Source organism: Pongo pygmaeus, chromosome 12 (assembly GCF_028885625.2).
Source record: "Pongo pygmaeus isolate AG05252 chromosome 12, NHGRI_mPonPyg2-v2.0_pri, whole genome shotgun sequence".
Classification (NCBI taxonomy): Eukaryota; Metazoa; Chordata; class Mammalia; order Primates; family Hominidae; genus Pongo; species Pongo pygmaeus.
Window position 1 is genome coordinate 43,795,853 of NC_072385.2, and position 20,244 is coordinate 43,816,096.

Sequence of the window (20,244 nt, forward strand, 5' to 3'; positions counted from 1 at the left end):
AAGGAAGGTCCTGGTCTCCAAGGGCTGTACCCTACTGATCCTGAGGCAAAGCAGTGAGGGCCCACCCCAATTCCTCACCTCCCTTTCTACCCTTCGGCAGAGGCATCTCAGTGTTGGAAAGATAAGGATTTCTTCCTAAAAAGGAAGGATTACACTATATCAGAGTCTGAAGATACAGTTTTCATTTGCAACGCAAGGGAATTCCTTTGAATCTCTACCTTATGATTTCCCTGCAAATCCACTCCGATGGGGCTGGAGAGTGCTCTCTCACTGAGATGAATCTCTCAGGGGTTGTCCAGCAGGTGTTTGCCAACTTGAAGAGCTACCTACTATCACAGACCTATAAAAGTACACCTGTGGACAGACTGAAAACAAACAAACAAACAAAACACACACACAAACACACAAAACAACCGCACACTGGGAGAAGTTCTAGGCAATTTCCTTGCAAATAACTGCTTTGAAAATTACTGTTTTAAATTGGCAGAACACTAAGGACTTTGAACAGATCATCCTTTTTACTCAATGTTTTCATAACCTTGACGTCAAGGTGGAGGGAGCAGTACGTTTTAAGGTGCCAGGATTACACTAAAGGGTCAGTGCTCCCGGATATGAACTTTCTTTTTCAGACCGACCTTGGGACCTACAATTTTGTAAGTTACTCATACAACTCCATCAAATGTTATAGGTAGGTCAGAGGACATTCAAGTTGTTTAAGCCTCTATAAATGACTCAGGCAGCAACAATTTACAACGTCTTTGTTTCTGCTATGCAGTGCCCTCCTGCTAGAGATGGCAAAAATGTGGGGAGGGCTTCAGAGCATTCTAAGCCTGGTATTTCTGGCTGGAATTTTTAAATCTCACCACAATCCTGACAAGAGACCACGACCTTAATCTCCCATGGCATGACTGGTTAGTCTTGATCGTAAGCCATATAATCAACACCCAAATGTGCGTAACACATCTAAATAATGTCAAAACTACACCATATACCATGCAGGGGACCAGAAATCAATCTTTACCTCAAAAGGATAAGCTTCCAGGATGCAATAACATCCCCTTCCACCCTTTTCTACATCCTAAAACAGGAATATTCACGGTAACAGCAAAGCGGAAATCAGCTTTTCCTGAACATATACTGAATTCTAGTCATATTCACACACGTTAATTCATTTAATTCCAGCCACAAGGTAGGCAGCCACTGTCAACATTTTACAATTGTGAGAACGCAGAGATCTGGGACTTGCTCAAGGTGACACACTGCAGCAAGGAGTCAGAATTTGAATCCGAAGCAGTGTCCTTCCCCCTCGCAACAGCTGCGGCGTTACAAACACAGGTCAGCCACGGAGAAATTAATGACCCACAGCCATCCTTGCAGCTCTGCGCCATAACTAGGGAGACAAGCTGGTTCCCGTGACTCTTCAGTCTGTTTTCACCCAAGTGCATGACTGCGGGAGCAAAGCGACCACGTGAGCATCCCCCCCCCCCCGCCACTTCCCCCAGGCGAGGGACAGTGCCAGGCCAAGGACAAGTCACAGGTGCAACAACGTGCCAGAACTGGACCCGGAGCCCCAGGGCGCAAGATCTCCCGCAGCGTCACCCGGCAGACGGGACGGGTGTGGCCACCGGGCGCGGCAGGTCATGCGTGCGCTGAAAGTGCGGCTGAAGGCGCGGACGGCTTTCTGGGGCCCCGAGAGAAGACCTAGGAATGACTTTGGTCGCAGCCTCTGTAACCCCACATGACGGCCTCTAGGGGGACGGTGAGGTCCCCCTCGATCTCTGGCGGTAATCAGCCGGCGGGGCCAGAGGGTGCAGAGACTCCAGGGCGTGGCCGCAGGGAGGAGGCTGTCCCTCCCCACGTGGACCGGCTCCCCGCTGGGGGCGTGGCCGCCGACGCGGGCCGGGCCAATGAGCGCCACCGTCGGGCTCACCCGGCTGGGCACGCCGGGCCGAGGAGGGCTGCGTCATGCCGGGGGCGGGGCTCCGGGCCCGGCGCGAGGCGCGGCGGGTCACGCGGGTCGCGGCGCGGGCTATAAGTAGGGGCCGGCGTGTGCTCCGCTGGAGTGATGGCTGCCGGCGCTCTCCGCGTGGTTCTTCTCGGCTGCTGAAGCCCCCGCGGCTGCTCCCTGGGAAAGTCGTGAGTCCCGCGGAGCTGTCCCCGGTGCCGCCGACCCGGGCCGTGTGCTCGCCGACCGCAGGCGCGTGTGCCCGTGGCTCCAGCCGCTGCCGCCTCAATCTCCTCGTCTCCCGCTCCGCCCTCCCTTTTCCCTGGTGGGTAGTGGCGCCGCCTCGTAAAGGCTCTTTCTTCTCCCCGGGGCCGGGCGCGGACGGCGTGGCGCTGGAGGCAGCCGGCGTGGGCGGCGCGGCTGGCTTCTCTCTTCGCCGCTGGCCGCCTCCACTCCGCCCGTCCGCCCGCCCGCGGGCCTTTTTGGCGGTCCCCGGGCGGCGCGCGCGGGAACGGCCCTTTTCCGGTTTTCGCGCGGAGGGCGCGCGCGGGCTGGCAGCGCAGGGGCTGGGCTGGGCGCGCGCGGGCCGCGGAGGACCGGGAGCCACGTGCCTCGCCGTGTCGCGCGTCCTACTGGGGATGGGGGTCTGGAGTAGCCGGCAGAGGCCACTGCGGGACCCTGGGCGCGTGGGCAGAGCGGGGTACCCCACTGGCTCACCAGGGGCACGCAGCTATTGTTATTTCCCCCCTCCCCCGCAGGATGAACTTGCGTCCTTTCTCTTCTCCGCCATGGAATTCTGCTCCGTGCTTTTAGCCCTCCTGAGCCAAAGAAACCCCAGACAACAGATGCCCATACGCAGCGTATAGCAGTAACTCCCCAGCTCGGTTTCTGTGCCGTAGTTTACAGTATTTAATTTTATATAATATATATTATTTATTATAGCATTTTTGATACCTCATATTCTGTTTACACATCTTGAAAGCCGCTCAGTAGTTCTCTTACTAAACAACCACTATTCTAGAGAATGGCAGCGCTGATTACCAGTACTACAGCTGCTACCGCCGCTTCTGGTCCTTTGGTGGACTACCTATGGATGCTCATCCTGGGCTTCATTATTGCATTTGTCTTGGCATTCTCCGTGGGAGCCAATGATGTAGCAAATTCTTTTGGTACAGCTGTGGGCTCAGGTGTAGTGACCCTGAAGCAAGCCTGCATCCTAGCTAGCATCTTTGAAACAGTGGGCTCTGTCTTACTGGGGGCCAAAGTGAGCGAAACCATCCGGAAGGGCTTGATTGACGTGGAGATGTACAACTCGACTCAAGGGCTGCTGATGGCCGGCTCAGTCAGTGCTATGTTTGGTAAGTTCTTTTTATGTTTTGTCCTCTTCGTGGTGGGTGAGCAAATTTGTGTCATGGGTGGTTCCATTTTTGTGCTTAAGCTTTCCGATTAACCTTTCTCAATGCGCCACTTACATAATGGAATTTTGCTATTTACTTAATAAAACTTTACTATATTTCAGGTTCTGCTGTGTGGCAACTCGTGGCTTCGTTTTTGAAGCTCCCTATTTCTGGAACCCATTGTATTGTTGGTGCAACCATTGGTTTCTCCCTCGTGGCAAAGGGGCAGGAGGGTGTCAAGTGGTCTGAACTGATAAAAATTGGTATGTTTAATTCCAAATGGCTTCTTAATTTTCGTTTTCGTCATATGTTACCATGGCATTAGGTATGGGTTCTAACGTGGAGGGACAGACAAAAGAATTTTGAACTCTTAAACATTTAAAGTGGTTTTTGGTTTCTGATTTTCATTATTTGATATTTTTTCTTAATGTGTTCTATTCCAGTGATGTCTTGGTTCGTGTCCCCACTGCTTTCTGGAATTATGTCTGGAATTTTATTCTTCCTAGTTCGTGCATTCATCCTCCATAAGGTAACCTTTCTCCCCCGTATGAAGACCTTTCATGGAGCACACCCAATCGATTTCAAACCCGGTGGTACTTTTGCAGATGTGATTGGTGTATAGGTATGCGGCCTTGGAAAATTTTAAAAAGTTCTTTGTTCTGTGTGTTTCTTGTATGTTGTGGAGTTCTCTGAAAGCAAGTTTTTAATACTCAAGAGAGCAGTCAGGAAGGAAAAAGTGAATACTATGGTGTGCCAAGAAATAGAAACTGCGAGCAAAAAAATAAGGAAATTTATTTTGCGTGGCTTTGTGTAGCTGTATACACATTATTTGTTTAAACCACCATTATATTCAGGCTAATATAATGCGTAAGCTTGGAGTTCAAGACAGTGTCCCCTGTGGCTTTTTTACTAAGCTGCCAGTTAAATGGGTCTCTGCCGTGCTGATTATCATAACTAGTTTATAAGCTTCTAGATGAGGACTCTGCCTCCCATAGTGACTTGACTCCAATTTCTCAGAATAGTTGAAAAGAACCAGTTAAAGGTAGTTTTTGGCCCCCCCAAAAAAAAAAATCAGGCAGCCATTTAATTTCCTGTCCATTTGAAAATCCCTTTTAAGTGACCCAGTTTGCATTTCTTTTATCAAGAAGTCATGCTGGCTGCAAAATGAATGTTGACAAGGGATTATGTTGGCATAGGACTGAGTTACAGTGAGGATAAATGCATTTTTCTCAGGAAACAAAGTTGTCCTTCTTCTAAGGTGAGTGGCTCTTAACAGTCCATTGTAAGTTCTTAAAAGTGTTCCTAAACTGTAGAAATCTGAGTGAGATAGCATAAATCCCAGCAGGTAAGAATGTATTGAGACCCACTTGTCTGGTCTAGTTATAAGCTTCTCTAGCGAAAGATTTGTCTCTTCTCTGTAGAAATTCTATGACTAGTAAAGGGACTCACTCATCACTGTTTTCCATAGCCAGAATCTGGCAGAATATAGCAGTTTAACACTTTGAAAACTTGAAATATCTTTAGCCTGGTATAATATGAGAGTAAACAGTTCATTGATATTTATGGACTCTTAAGTTTGGTACTGTTTTATTCAGCAGACAGGTACGATAAGCATCTACCTTCCCACTCCCTACAACTGTAGTGTATGATACTGGGATGCTTAAATTAGAGGCTTACCAGTAGTCATGGACCAGATTTTTTTTTTTTAGTGTTTTCATTAGAACTCTATATCTTGCTACTTAGCAGAGAGTCAAAAGCATTAGTAGGATCTCCGGTTGTGAATTCCTGCTTGGTAAAGGTTTATGCTGGCCCTGTGTTGATTATTGAGTAGCAGATCATTTTGTTTTTGGAGAGGGTTTGTGTGTTTCACCTCCACAAAACACTCATTCCCCGGAGGGGGAATGGTGGTGCTCTGAGGTGCAAAGAGGGATTCTCAGGTGCCCAGAACCTCTCATTTGAGGAATGCATACCCCCACGGTGTTATTGAGAGCTGAAGTTAGATACGGTAACTGATTTCTTAGTTGTATATTTCTTATATGGGTATGGGAATGGGCATGATCAAATGATGAAGAATGATTGGCATAGTGTTTAAAACAATATTGACTTTGAGGATCTTCCCCCACTCTGTGCACAGGCACACACACACTCTTGCAGGCCAGTCCCTCAGTAACAGGAGTTTTCAGTTGAGTATGAATATTTCTGCTTCCTTTTAGGAGTTAAATTTCAAGAAAATATCCTTAGACTGGTAAGCTTTGGGTATCTTATCTGCTAAAATCTGAATATTTGACCATTAAGATATATTCCAACTCTTAAATGTCTATCTTGAAAATTAAGATTAAAATGACTTTTTTTTTTTAATTTCAAAAAATTGCTTTTAAACATTTTCTGTTCTCTGAATGTTTGTTCCAAGCATGTTGGGGATCTGGTGGGAACAGACAGAATGGAGGTGAGGTACTTCTATTTAGGACTGGCATCGCACAGAAGGAATACACTTCAGTGCTCCTGTTGAGTATTTTTAAATTCTAGTCAAAGAAAATAGGGCTTTTGGCATTCTCATTAGTTAGAAATGTATCTAGGATGTCTTTCCTTTTCTTTAGACAAAACCAGAATATCCAATATGTAAAAGTGAACTATTCTGGTGAAGATGGGGGGTTTTGTGAAGACCTTTCCTGTCCCACATGACTAGACGATGACGTATTTACATTATTTACAGGTGAAGTTTTACTTGTGTGTTAGGTGGATCTCTACAATGATGAGAGACCTTTCTTGTTTTACCTTCTTCCTAGACTCTCTAGAACTTTTGATATTTTTTTTAACCATGAACCTATATTTCATAATAAACTATCGGTATAGTAGTGTCATTCATACCCTACCCCATCCCCAACAACTTTGCGTAGAGAATACCTCAGATTTGTTTACCTCAGGGAATACTTAATTGGGCTATGCTATACAGGATGATAAATACACAGGCTGCTACTTCAGACTAGTCAATTACAATTTGATTTATGGATAACCATATTACGAAATATCTTTGAAAATCTATTGAGAAGTCCCCACATAATGTCTTCAAAACCCAGGAAATTTTTGGGGGTGGGAGTCTTGGGTTGGGTTTTTTGGAGCCCTTTTTTTTTTTTTTTTTTTTTTTGAGACGGAGTCTCACTCTGTCCCCCAGGCTGGAATGCAATGGCGCGATCTGGGCTTACTGCAACCTCCGCCTCTCGGGCTCAAGCAATTCTCCTGCCTCAGCCTCCTGAGTAGCTGGGATTACGGGTGCCCGCCACCACACCCGGCTAGTATTTTTGTATTTTTGGTAGAGACGGGGTTTCACCATGTTGGCCAAGCTGGTCTTGAACTCCTGACCTCAGGTGCTCTGTCTGCCTTGGCCTCCCAAAGTGCTGGGATTACAGGCTTGAGCCACTGCACCTGGCCTTTTTTTTTTTTTTTCTTAAGCGAAGTCTCATCCTGTCACCCAGGCTGGAGTACGGTGACTTAATTGTAGCTCACTGCAGCCTTGACCTCCCAGGCTCAAGCGATCCTCCTGCCTCAGCCTCCCGAGTAGCTGGGACTATGGTTGTGTGCCACCACATCTGGCTAACTTTTTATATTTTATAGAGGTGGGGTCTTGCTCTGTTGCTCAAGTTGGTCTTGAACTTCTGGGCTCAAGCCGTCCCCTGTCTCATCCTCCCAAAGTGCTGGGATTACAGACAGACATGAGCCACCACCACACCTGACCTGCATTTTCTTAACACTAGTCTTTAGAATAAAAATATACACCTTAGTTTCCTAATCTTGTTGACTGCCCTCAGAGTTTGACCACGGTTGAGTTAGTTATTCAAGGATGCTTAACAGTTCTTGATTTCTGTATGCTATTGTTTTTGTTTTGGCTATTTCACTCTGTTAACATTCTCTATTAAATTATAGATAAGAGTTAAATTTTAGAGTGGTTTTCAATGAGCACCCATCTCTGCTAATTTGAAATGGTACCTTTACACATGGGTCTGAGCTTTCCCTTGTTTCACTGGTCTTAAGCTACTAACTTTCCAGTGTATTGATTATTGTTAGAAGCTGTAGGGTTTTTCTCTCTGTTTTTCCTCCCCAAGATGTTCCACTGAAATCGTGATCAAGATAGCATTAAACCTTTTATTTTAGGCTAAGGTCTTTATAAAGTTTTTAGCCTTCCCATATATGTATTCAGATCTTTGCTCCCAATTTTTTTTTTTTCTGAGATGGAGTCTTACTCTGTTGCCCAGGCTACAGTGAGGTGGCCCAGTCTCCGCTAACTGCAACCTCTGTCTCCCAGGTTCAAGTGATTCTCCTGACTCAGCCTCCTGAGTAGCTGGGACTACAGATACTTGCCACCACGTCGCGCTAATTTTTTTGGTATTTTTAGTAGAGACAGGGTTTCACCATATTACCCAGGATGGTCTCGATCTCCTGACCTCATGATTCTCCTGCCTCGGCCTCCCAAAGTGCTGGGATTACAGGTGTGAGCCACTGCACCCAGCCTCCTCCCTTTCTTTCGGTGTTTGACTTGGGTGTTCTCTTATAGAATTAATACCTACTAGGTATGGTAGAATTCTTATTTTTAGTCACTGGCCTTACTGTTCCTTAAACATTTCAAGTTTTTGCCTCAGGGCCTTTGCACTTGCTGATATCTCTGTCTGGAACATTCAGCACCCAAATAATCAGGTGATTTGCCCCTTCTGTACCCCTAGTTAATGAACACAGCTTGCTAGCTTACTACATCTATGTCATGCTTATTCCTTGACCCTCCCCACCCGAATGGTGCCCCCCTTCCATCACTCTCCTCTTACCCTTCTTTATTTCTCTTCACAGCATTTGTCAGTACTTTACATTATTCCATACTAGAAGGTGAGTGTCAGTTCTATTAGAACAGGAACTTGGTCTTATTCCCTCCTATATTTCAGTGCCCAGAATAGTGCTTGGCACACAGTCTGTTGAGTGAGTGGATGACCTTGTGCGCAATCAGTTATTATCATTGAACTTCGGTAAAGCATTAATTGTGGCATCTTTGTCAGACATTTAGATGAGATGGTTGCTGTACGCATAGTCTGCATGTTGTATTTTTAGTCTTTGAAGATATGAAGTCAGGTAAGCAACATCCTAACATAGTCTGTTTCTTGACATCTCTTACAAACGTAGAGTATAGCCTATCCTCAGGTGTGTGCTCAAGTTTATATTAGGGCTTTTGGGTACCTTAGAATGTGGGTTATTGCAATCTTTATTCAGGATGTTATCAGTCACTGGTACAGTTAGTCTTGTTATTAAAAAAAGAAAAAAAAAAACAGGTAGAAGTTGGAATTAGCCTTCGTAGGAAGAATTCCAGGCGCACATGCAGGAAAAACCCTGTTGTCCTTGGAAACTACTCTGGAGAGAGTTATTGGCACTATAATTCCCAAACCTACCCTGTTAAAAGATTCTGTGGAAATGGGTTAACCTTTTTACCTTTTAAGATATTGATCTTAATGATGTTTTACAGGCAGATCCAGTTCCTAATGGTTTGCGAGCTTTGCCAGTTTTCTATGCCTGCACAGTTGGAATAAATCTCTTTTCCATCATGTATACTGGAGCACCGTGTAAGTACCTATGAAAATATTTAAATGTGAATTTAAAGTTGTTTACAAAACTTGCATTAAATGCCCAATTTACCCCTTTTTGCTTTACAGGGCTGAAATCTCCTAGAAGGTGGCTGGCCTGCACCCATTTCAGAAGGCTGCAGGCTAGTGTACGCTGAGTTAACCTAGATAGTTTTTCAACCAAAGAGACCTGCTCAGATTCTAAATCACTACAGACCTTTCCTCTTTAGTCTTCACAGGATCCACTGATAATATGATCATCTCCTTCCCTTTTTCCTGTCTATGCTAAAAATGCTGGAATTAATACTGACCTCAACTACTGAAGTCATTAGTTATATCTGATCTTCAGTAATCAGTCGTTTAGGACTGGTTTGCTGGATATTCTCATTTTTCTCTCCCAAATGGAGATACTATTGTTTCTAAGTACTAAACTTCCATGAATCTGCTTGAATGAGAAGAGTTGGGATGTTTACCACCTGCCCTAAGTGCACTTGGAAGAAGAAATTCATGCAGCTAAGAGGAAAAATAATTTGTGAGAATATAAAGGTTGAAATGTTGATGACTTTCATGTTTGGGACTAAGGCAAGGCATGGATTAAATTATGGTGCTACAAGTTTAATTTAGCAACAACAAAAGATTGGTAACTTGTAACTGGCAGGACAGTACAGTTTTGGTATCTAGACTCATTTGGCCTGATGGTCTGTGACTACATAGGCAGTGACTTTTATTCTTTATACTGTGACCTACTGGATGAAATACAGGACACACGTGTATGTATGTAGAGAGAAAGATAACTGGAATAGTGTCGAAGCCACTTACGCTTACTATGTACTATGCACCCATATTTTCAAATTCTCTCTTTTTTTTTTTTTTTTAACGTTTGTTTTGGCCCACTGAAATGATTTCAGTTTTGAGTAATGGGTTGTGACTTGCTCTTAAACCTCACTGAAGTAGTAAGTTGCTGACCCAAAGTAGAGTTAGCTAAATATTTTTATTTTTTATTTTTTTTTTGAGACAGTTTTGCTCTTGTTGCCCAGGCTGGAGTGCAATGGCATGATCTTGGCTCACCACAACCTCTACCTCCCGGGTTCAAGCAGTTCTCCTGCTTCAGCCTCCCAAGTAACTGGGATTACAGGCATGCACCACCAAGCCCGGCTAATTTTGTATTTTTGGGAGAGATAGGGTTTCTCCATGTTGGTCAGGCTGATCTCCAACTCCTGACCTCAGGTGATCCGCCTGCCTCAGCCTCCCAAAGTGCTGGGATTACAGGCATGATCACCGCACCTCGCCAATATTTTACTTTTTTATCTTATTTTAGATTGAGGGATTATATGTGCATTTTGTTAGATGGAGCTAAGTATTTTTAATCTTGCTGATTAATTCTTGGAATAATCAGGAACGAAACAGACAACTTTAAGAAAATATTGTTCTTGCTTAGACTATACTGAACTCTTATGTGCAGGCGAAGAGAAGCTTGTATGCCAGATTTCCATTGTAAACTGAATTCTTTGTGATAAACTAAAAAGTCTCCCATGACGCTGTTAGCACTCATTCTTTACGTGGTAGAAGCAAAGCTCAGAGTTGAGTGAAATTAGAAGCATTTTAAAAACAGAAACTTAGACATTTTCGTTCTGTCCTTTATGGATCATTTGTAAGAAAAACCAGTCTCTTTCGTTTTTGACTTGGAATGTAGACCAACTTAAATTGTAATAGACAGTAATTTCATGTATATTTTAGTTTGTGTGACCACATGCTCAAAATTGAAAGCAGAAATTAAAATGAAAAGATACATAGTCACCATAGAATTGTAGTTTGGGGCCGGACGCGGTGGCTCATGCCTGTAATCCCAGCACTTTGGGAGGCCGAAGTGGGTGGATCATGAGCTCAGGAGTTCAAGACCAGCCTGGCCAAGATGGTGAAACCTCATCTCTACTAAAAACTACAAAAACTAACCAGGTGCAGTGGCAGGCGCCTGTAATCCCAGCTACTTCGGAGGCTGAGGCAGGAGAATCACTTGAGCCTGGTAGGCGGAGGTTGCAGTGAGCCAAGATCGTGCCACTGTACTCCAGCCTGGGCGACAGAGTGAGACGCTGTCTAAAAAAAAAAAAAAAAAAAAAATTCAAAAACAAAAAGTTTTAGTTTTGAAGGGACCTCAATTTGTTTCTGATTTTTTTTTTTTTTTTTTTTTTTTTTGAGACGGAGTCTCGCCCTGTCACCCAGGTTGGAGTGCAGTGGTGCAAACTTGGCTCCCTGCAACCACTACCTCCCAGGTTTGAGCAATTCTCCTGCTTCAGCCTCCCGAGTAGCTGGGATTACACATGTGCATCACCACGCCCAGCTAATTTTTGTATTTTTAGTAGAGACGTGGTTTCACCGTGTTGGTCAAGCTGGCCTTGAACTCCCAACCTCAGGTGATCCACCGACCTCAGCCTCCCAAAGTGCTGGGATTACAGCCGTGAGCTGCCGCGTCTGGCCTTCTATCTGATTTTTAAAGATTAATCATTTTGGGGTATGATAGAATTTCCAGTTTATAAGTACAAACAGTCCCTGACTTCATGGTTCAACGTTCAGTTATTTGACTTTTTGATGGGTTTATAGGTACATAACCTCATTGTAAGTTGAAGAGCATCTGTGATTTCATACATAACAAGCAAAATAAAGCAAAACAAGCAGAAGTAACTAAGCTATTCGTAGATATCAACTACAGATCATTATAATATCTTTTATGGGTTTTTTTTTTTTTTTAACGTTTTTCGTTTTTCAGGGATGGGGTCTTGCTGTGTTGCCCAGGCTGGCCTTGTATTCCTGGGCTCAGGGTGTTCTCACACTTCAGTCTCCTGAGTAGCTAGAGATCATTATAACATCTGTTAGATTTAAATAGGATTGTATAGTGCTTTACTTCTTTTTGTTTGTTTTTGTGACGGAGTTTCGCTCTTGTCACCCAGGCTGGATGGAGTGCAGTGGCGCGATTTTGGCTCACTGCAACCTCCACCTCCTAGGTTCAAGTGATTCTCCTGCCTCAGCCTCCCGAGTAGCTGGGATTATAGATGCCCACCACCACATACAGCTGATTTTTTTTTTATTTTCAGTGGAGACGGGGTTTCACCATGTTGGCCAGGCTGGTCTTGAACTCCTGACCTCAGGTGCTCCACCCGTCTCAGCCTCCCAAAGTGCTGGGATTACAGGCGTGAGCCACTGTGCCTGGCCAGTGCTTTACTTCTGTCTTTAGTACAGGCTAATGGTTTGGAGCCTACTGGCATGCGTATGACAGTGAGATAATGACTAATATTTCTCATCCTTAAACCATGTGAACAGTGTTGCTAGGCAAGTCTTTTTTTAAGGTAAGACTTGTAAGTGAAATTACCACTAAACTTTGTGTGTGTGTGTGAAAGACAAAACTTTTTTTTTTTTTGAGACAAAGTCTGACTTTGTCACCCAGGCTGGAGTGCAGTGGTGTAATCTCAGCTCACTGCAACCTCCACCCTGCCAGGTTCAAGTGATTCTCCCACCTCAGCCTCCCGAGTAGCTGGAACTACAGGCGCCCACCGCCATGCCCGGCTAATTTTTTTGTGTATTTTTAGTAGAGACGGGGTTTTGCCATATTGGCCAGGCTGGTCTCGAACTCCTGACCTCAAGTGATCTGCCTGCCACGGCCTCCCAAAGTGCTGGGATTACAGGCATGAGCTACCGTGCCTGGCTGAAAGACAAAACTTTTACAACTATTCCTTAAATTATTAACTTTTGATAGATAATATCCTTGTTTTCTGTATCTTGCTTTGATACTGCTTTCAAGGAGTTAATCTCGTTAAAGCCAGTATAATGAATGTAATCACTTATACACAGAATACTGTCAGCATGACAAATGTGACTACTGAGACATCATTCTTTTAACATTAAAATAAGTTTGTAGGTGGTAATGGAATATGTGGCAGTTATGATCATGAGCTAGGGGAGTGGAACACTTTCTGTCTTTTTCATAGCTAGTCATAGGTCCTTAGCATGTAGTGATCTTTATTATCTTCCAAGGTGAAGAAAAGAAAAAGGCTAGTATGTTGAGAAGCATAGGAACTTGAGTCCCGCAGGTGTTCAAGTGGGCTAGGCTGCTGTGGGTTTTCAGATGATCATTGAGTTTTTCTCCCAAATTTGTATAGGCACTAGCACAGTAATCCTGTGCACTTAAATCTGGCAGCAGCTGTCAAGGGTGATGGGCTGGTATGGGGAACCCCTCAGTCCCCAGAGGAGGGTTTACACAATATTGCAGGGGGCTGTTGCCCTGGGGTTTTCAAGATGCACCATTTTATCTCCTAGTGCTGGGCTTTGACAAACTTCCTCTGTGGGGTACCATCCTCATCTCGGTGGGATGTGCAGTTTTCTGTGCCCTTATCGTCTGGTTCTTTGTATGTCCCAGGATGAAGAGAAAAATTGAACGTAAGTAATAACAGCAGAAAAGTTTAACTACTAATGTTGTGTTTATTTTTTATTTGGCCACCTGTAAAAATCTATTAGAAGAGATTGGCAAAATAAGAGATTTTAAAGGGAAATTTGAGGGTATGGGTTTGTTGTCCAAACTGTTTTTAGAAATGGACTTACATGACCTAAGACCTATTCTTAAAAATGGACTTACATGACCTAAGACCTAGTGATAAAGAGTATTCAACCTATGCTGTAGAGACAATCTGGCATTGAATTTTTTTATGTTCCTTGATCAGTTGCCAGTGACATGATAGATAAATAGAGAAATCATAGCCTACATTTACTGAGAAGTACAAGGATACCTTAATGAAAAATAAGAGGTAGATACAAGATATTTTCGTAGAGGAAATATTTACCCCAACTACTTCTGTGTATAACTTCAGATTCAGACAAGCAAAGCTAAGTCTAATGTGTACATGTTGTATATAGGCTAGAATACATGTAGACATTGTATTGCAGTATACAATGCAAATACATGTACAAACACATTGTGTGTCTGCTAGAATTGTAGCACAGATTCTAGAAGTAAACATTTTGAAGTGTCGTATGAAGGAATCATTTAGGCCATTACAACACACTCATGTAATTAAATACTGAGTAAATTTTGGTTAGTATCGGACTTTTTTTTTCCTTAAAAGAATCATTTTCTGCCCTTTTCATCGATGTGAAGGCTGGGTTAGCAATTTGAAGTTTATCCTTTCGAAGCTGAGGGATGCACAGACTGCAGTGGTGTTAGAAAGAATGCTGCGTCACCGCAGCTGAACCGAAGAGCCTCCGAGAGGTTCTGTGCTAGTCTGGCTGTGCCGAGTGCACGGTGGGAACCAGGCTTTCAGGACTCTGACCTCATTTTCCCTGTCTGGGAGGAGATGAGACAAGTCTTGCTTTATGTTAGTCAGTCTGTAGTTTGACTGAGGTGCCTGGATGGATAGGTCAGCATACTGAGCACTGGCATGAGAGAGGCAGAAGATACTCTGGTCTGCCTGTGGGATTTACAGCCATGATGCACATCTCTTTGTTTTATAGAGGTGGAAATTAAAGTTGTCGTCTTTAGTTCCCTGCATTGAGCTGTGCCACTTTACTTGAATTGTTGGACTGAAATTTGAGAGAATCCTCTTTTAAAAAGAATAGAATTGGGTACAGTTCAGATTTTTAGTTTCAGCTTATCAGCCCCATGGTTGAGCTACTTTCCACTACAGAATGAGTCAGCAGGGAGCTAAGAAGGGTTCTTATATCTGTAAAGGGTTGTAAAAATAAAAACAAAACAAGAATGTGCTACAGAAGCCCGTAAAACCTAAAATATTTACAGAAAAACTTTGGGACCCCTGACATAGGGTGTTCTGCATTGCTGGTTGTTCCCAAGTGAGAGTTGCTGGTAAATGATAAAGCAGGCAGGAAAAATGTTCCTGAATGTTAATTGAAGTTCACATACATTCTTGTTTTGAGATGAGTTTTTTGGGGTTGGAGGAAAGGAGATGTGGAACAAAGTAGTATGGCCACAACCAAACCAAAAAAAACCTTTTTTTTTTTCCCTAGGAGAAATAAAGTGTAGTCCTTCTGAAAGCCCCTTAATGGAAAAAAAGAATAGCTTGAAAGAAGACCATGAAGAAACAAAGTTGTCTGTCGGTGATATTGAAAACAGGAATCCTGTTTCTGAGGTAGGGCCTGCCACTGTGCCCCTCCAGGCTGTGGTGGAGGAGAGAACAGTTTCATTCAAACTTGGAGATTTGGAGGAAGCTCCAGAGAGAGAGAGGCTTCCCAGCGTGGACTTGAAAGAGGAAACCAGCATAGATAGCACCGTGAATGGTGAGTTGGAATTCCTGGTTTCACTTTTGTTACCTGCAGTGGTGAGGAGGCTTATTGTTTTGGATTTGATGCTTTTTGTATTGAGTGTCACCTTGGTGATCTTGACTAGGTGCAGTGCAGTTGCCTAATGGGAACCTTGTCCAGTTCAGTCAAGCCGTCAGCAACCAAATAAACTCCAGTGGCCACTACCAGTATCACACCGTGCATAAGGATTCCGGCCTGTACAAAGAGCTGCTCCATAAATTACATCTTGCCAAGGTGGGAGATTGCATGGGAGACTCCGGTGACAAACCCTTAAGGCGCAATAATAGCTATACTTCCTATACCATGGCAATATGTGGCATGCCTCTGGATTCATTCCGTGCCAAAGAAGGTGAACAGAAGGGCGAAGAAGTGGAGAAGCTGACGTGGCCTAATGCAGACTCCAAGAAGCGAATTCGAATGGACAGTTACACCAGTTACTGCAATGCTGTGTCTGACCTTCACTCGGCATCTGAGATAGACATGAGTGTCAAGGCAGAGATGGGTCTAGGTGACAGAAAAGGAAGTAATGGCTCTCTAGAAGAATGGTATGACCAGGATAAGCCTGAAGTCTCTCTCCTCTTCCAGTTCCTTCAGATCCTTACAGCCTGCTTTGGGTCATTCGCCCATGGTGGCAATGACGTAAGGTCAGTTGATGTTGATCTTAGTGTTGCTAACCGTATTTTTAAACCATTTATCCTTGTCATAGGCCTGTGCTTGTGGTAGTGGTACTCCTAGCATTTACGGGACCCCAAATAATACAAATAGGATGAGGTAATAGCAGCTATTGACATAATAAGACAGTACAGTTTTATTCTTCAGAGGAATTACAAAGAATGTTTATTTTTGTAGATGATAAATATAAACAGATACTCTTCACAGAGAAGGCTTTTGTCCATCAAGATGAGATTCAGTTCTTTGGTAGTGAATTGTGGGATGTAAGATGTAAGATGAAAAACTTAAAAGTTTTTCATATAGAATGATTTTGTAGTTTGGTTTGTAAACTGTTTGTTGGAACCCGAGAGTTGCTTTAAGCTGCCTATAGGAGGAAAGAGGCCACCATTTGCATGGCATTCCCTCCATCAGAGCTGTGTTCATTTTTCTGTTGTGTATGTTGGGGTTCCATTTATGTCCTTAGAAAGAAAGGCTCTTTTGCCAGATGAGCTTGAAAGCTGTACTTTAGACAACCTGGTAGGTCATTCAGCAGATTGGGTCTTGCCAAGATCTAGTTCTGTCTGAAAAGTCACTTCTGCCCTCTTTATTTCTTCCAGCAATGCCATTGGGCCTCTGGTTGCTTTATATTTGGTTTATGACACAGGAGATGTTTCTTCAAAAGTGGCAACACCAATATGGCTTCTACTCTATGGTGGTGTTGGTATCTGTATTGGTCTGTGGGTTTGGGGAAGAAGAGTTATCCAGACCATGGGGAAGGATCTGACACCGATCACACCCTCTAGGTAAGTAGGTGGAGCAGGTTCTACAAATGTCAGTACTCATTTTTTTCAGAGATATAATACTGTCGAGTGCTAACACAGATCTCTAAAGTAACCAAGTTTGTATAAGTTCATGATGTTCTTATTGTCAGTGTGTTCTTTTTAGATTTTACTTGTCTGGCCTTTAAACATTTTGGTCAGACATTTTACTCATTCAGATCTGGTGGTCTCTGAAGAAAATGACTTTTCTGAGAAAGCTGTGTATGCTAAGAGCGGATAGTTGTGTGTACTTGCCTTTTATTTGTCTTTACTTGGGAGCTAAGACTCAATGTTTACCAAACTCTTCAAAATAAAAGTGCAAATTTTATTTAATAGGGGGATTCCAGAAAAACGTGAAACTTGAAACCTTTGAATAAGGAAACTGGGCATCCGTGGCCTGATTTAAATAAAGTAGATCTTAGGGGTTATAGCAAATAAAGATGTCAGTGGAGGTTTTGTGACTGAGTAGAACAAAGCAGGACTGTGTTAACTTGAGGTATAGTGTTAGCTTCTCAAAAAAGTCAAACTCACTTCCTGACAAGAATCCTTGTGTTTCTGTAGTGGCTTCAGTATTGAACTGGCATCTGCCCTCACTGTGGTGATTGCATCAAATATTGGCCTTCCCATCAGTACAACACATTGTAAAGTAAGTGTCATGCCAATGTGTGTCTTTCAAATGGTTCTTCTAATATGTAGGGTTTTTAATTTTACTTCTCTGATACTTTGATTTAGAAAGTTTTGTGCAATTGGAATCTTTAAGAGTTCATAAGTTATTTCTTGTGTTTATTCTTATTTAAGCAATTAAATAGATATTCTCCCCAAATAATAGAAACATTCTTTTATATAGAGCTTACTGTAATTTCTGGTTACTAACCTCTTCCTTTGTTACTTAATCCTCCCTCATTGTAGTCTCTTTATAATAATTTTTTTTTTAATCTTGAGTCATTTCTACTTGGCACCATTATGTTTTATTTATTTATGTATGAGTCAGAGTCTTGCTGTGTCACCTGGGCTGGAGTGCAGTGGCACAATCTCGGCTCACTGCAACCTCCGCCTCCTGGGCTCAAGTGATTCTTGTGCCTCAGCCTCCCAAGTAGCTGGGATTACAGGCACCCGCCACCATGCCTGGCTAATTTTTGTATTTTTAGTAGACACAGGATTTCACCATGTTGGCCAAGCTGGTCATGAACTCCTAACCTCAGGTGATCCACCTGGCTCGGCCTCCCAAAGTGCTAGGATTACATGCGTGAGCCACCACGCCCGGCCGACAGCATTATGTTCTTTGCCTTTGGGGAAGCCATTCAGAGCAGGGTAGGTGTATGCTTAGAAACTGGTGGGTGCTTTAATTCTGGCCAGGTGGGTTTCTGCTGCCATTTGTGGTGGCTGAAGGCCTGGTTCTTAACAAGTCTGTGAGGCTTGCCAAAATGTTGGCAAGGCAGTTTATTTACAGAAGGCATATTTCAGGGCCTCTCAGGATTGAAATATTGGGAAACAAAACAAATCTTAAGGTTGTTTGATGACAATCTAATAATTATAGGAAAAGGAAGAAACTGGTTTCCTTAAGAGCATTTAAGCTGGTCTGTCATGGATCCTGCTGAGTCATCTGTTTGCTACCCGGATGTGTCTCCCAGCAATCGTTTATTAGGTTTAATATCAGCCACTCTGTAAATAATCTTAGGAAGACTTACAATGCAGTTTGTTATTAAAAGCAGTGTATAGGCCGGGCGCAGTGGGCCCAGCACTTTGGGAGGCCAAGGCAGGTGGATCACGAGGTCAGGAGTTTGAGACCAGCCTGGCCAACATAGTGAAACCCCATCTCTACTAAAAATACAAAAAATTAGCTAGGCGTGGTGGTGGGTGCCTGTAATCCCAGCTACTTGGGAGGCTGAGGCAGGAGAATCACTTGAAGCCAGGAGGTGGAGGTTGCAGTGAGCCGAGATTGCGCCACTGCACTCCAGCCTGGGCAACAGTGCGAGACTCTGTCTCAAAAATAAATAAATAAATAAATAAAAGCAGTATATATTCATTAAATTTTAGTAGTAGCTTAGAAGGGGAAAAGAAATAGTTCTTGTGTCCTTTTACTACCGTTAGTATAGATTATGATTGGATTTTCAAATTGCCTTAATTTTGCCATCTTCTTAACCTATTGTAAACCAGCTTTCTTGGACTTTATCTTGTCTAGGGGTCTGGGGCTCCTTGTCCAAACAGTCTCAGGTGTCTGTTTGCCAAAATACCACTGGCACTTTAATAACCTGTTTCCTTGGTCTGTTTCTTTTCTAGGTGGGCTCTGTTGTATCTGTTGGCTGGCTCCGGTCCAAGAAGGCTGTTGACTGGCGTCTCTTTCGTAACATTTTTATGGCCTGGTTTGTCACAGTCCCCATTTCTGGAGTTATCAGTGCTGCCATCATGGCAATCTTCAGATATGTCATCCTCAGAATGTGAAGCTGTTTGAGATTAAAATTTGTGTCAATGTTTGGGACCACCTTAGGTGTTCCTGCTCCCCTGAAGAATGATTACAGTGTTAACAGAAGACTGACAAGAGTCTTTTTATTTGGGAGCCAGAGGAGGGAAGTGTTACTTGTGCTATAACTGCTTTTGTGCTAAATATGAATTGTCTCAAAATTAGCTATGTAAAATAGCCAGGGTTCCACTGGCTCTTGCTGAGGTCCCCTTTCCTTCTGGGCTGTGAATTCCTGTACATATTTCTCTACTTTTTGTATCAGGCTTCAATTCCATTATGTTTTAATGTTGTCTCTGAAGATGACTTGTAATTTTTTTTTTTTTTTTTTTTTAAACCATGCAGAGCCGTTTGACAGAGCATGCTCTGCGTTGTTGGTTTCACCAGCTTCTGCCCTCACATGCACAGGGATTTAACAACAAAAATGTAACTACAACTTCCCTTGTAGTCTCTTATATAAGTAGAGTCCTTGGTACTCTGCCCTCCTGTCAGTAGTGGCAGGATCTATTGGCATATTCGGGAGCTTCTTAGAGGGATGAGGTTCTTTGAACACAGTGAAAATTTAAATTAGTAACTTTTTTGCGAGCAGTTTATTGACTGTTATTGCTAAGAAGAAGTAAGAAGGAAAAGCCTTTTGGCAATCTTGGTTATTTCTTTAAGATTTCTGGCAGTGTGGGATGGATGAATGAAGTGGAATGTGAACTTTGGGCAAGTTAAATGGGACAGCCTTCCATGTTCATCTGTCTACCTCTTAACTGAATAAAAAAGCCTACAGTTTTTAGAAAATTTGTTCTCATGGTTTTCTTTCATACTTGAATCACCTGGGCTCCTGATCAGTTAGCCTTATATCATTCTTAGGTGATGTGAATATCTTAACAAGTGAGAGCTACTGTCCAACTTAAAGCTCCCAACCCCTCCATGTATGCTTCTTGTGTGCCCAGAATATACATGACATTACTCCATAGGGACTGTTGTAGCAACTTGGCGTTTTCTCTTTTAGTAGCACAGCCTATATACTTTCATGTTAGCACACATGGTGTTTTTTTTGTTTTGTTTTGCCAATTTTTTCTTTTGATAC

General features: G+C 43.2%; 1 protein-coding gene across 1 annotated transcript; it reads left to right on the forward strand.

Moving 5' to 3' along the window:
* Positions 1 to 2,133: 2,133 nt before the first annotated feature.
* Positions 2,134 to 19,952, forward strand: SLC20A1 (solute carrier family 20 member 1). The gene is made up of 11 exons (XM_054475246.2): positions 2,134 to 2,270; positions 2,704 to 3,303; positions 3,465 to 3,605; positions 3,786 to 3,871; positions 8,843 to 8,939; positions 13,248 to 13,367; positions 14,946 to 15,215; positions 15,325 to 15,883; positions 16,508 to 16,693; positions 17,270 to 17,354; positions 18,989 to 19,952. The coding sequence occupies exons 2-11, from the start codon at positions 2,970 to 2,972 to the stop codon at positions 19,148 to 19,150; spliced, it is 2,040 nt and encodes a 679-aa protein (XP_054331221.1). The 5' UTR covers positions 2,134 to 2,270; positions 2,704 to 2,969; the 3' UTR covers positions 19,151 to 19,952.
* The last annotated feature ends 292 nt before the right edge of the window (positions 19,953 to 20,244 follow it).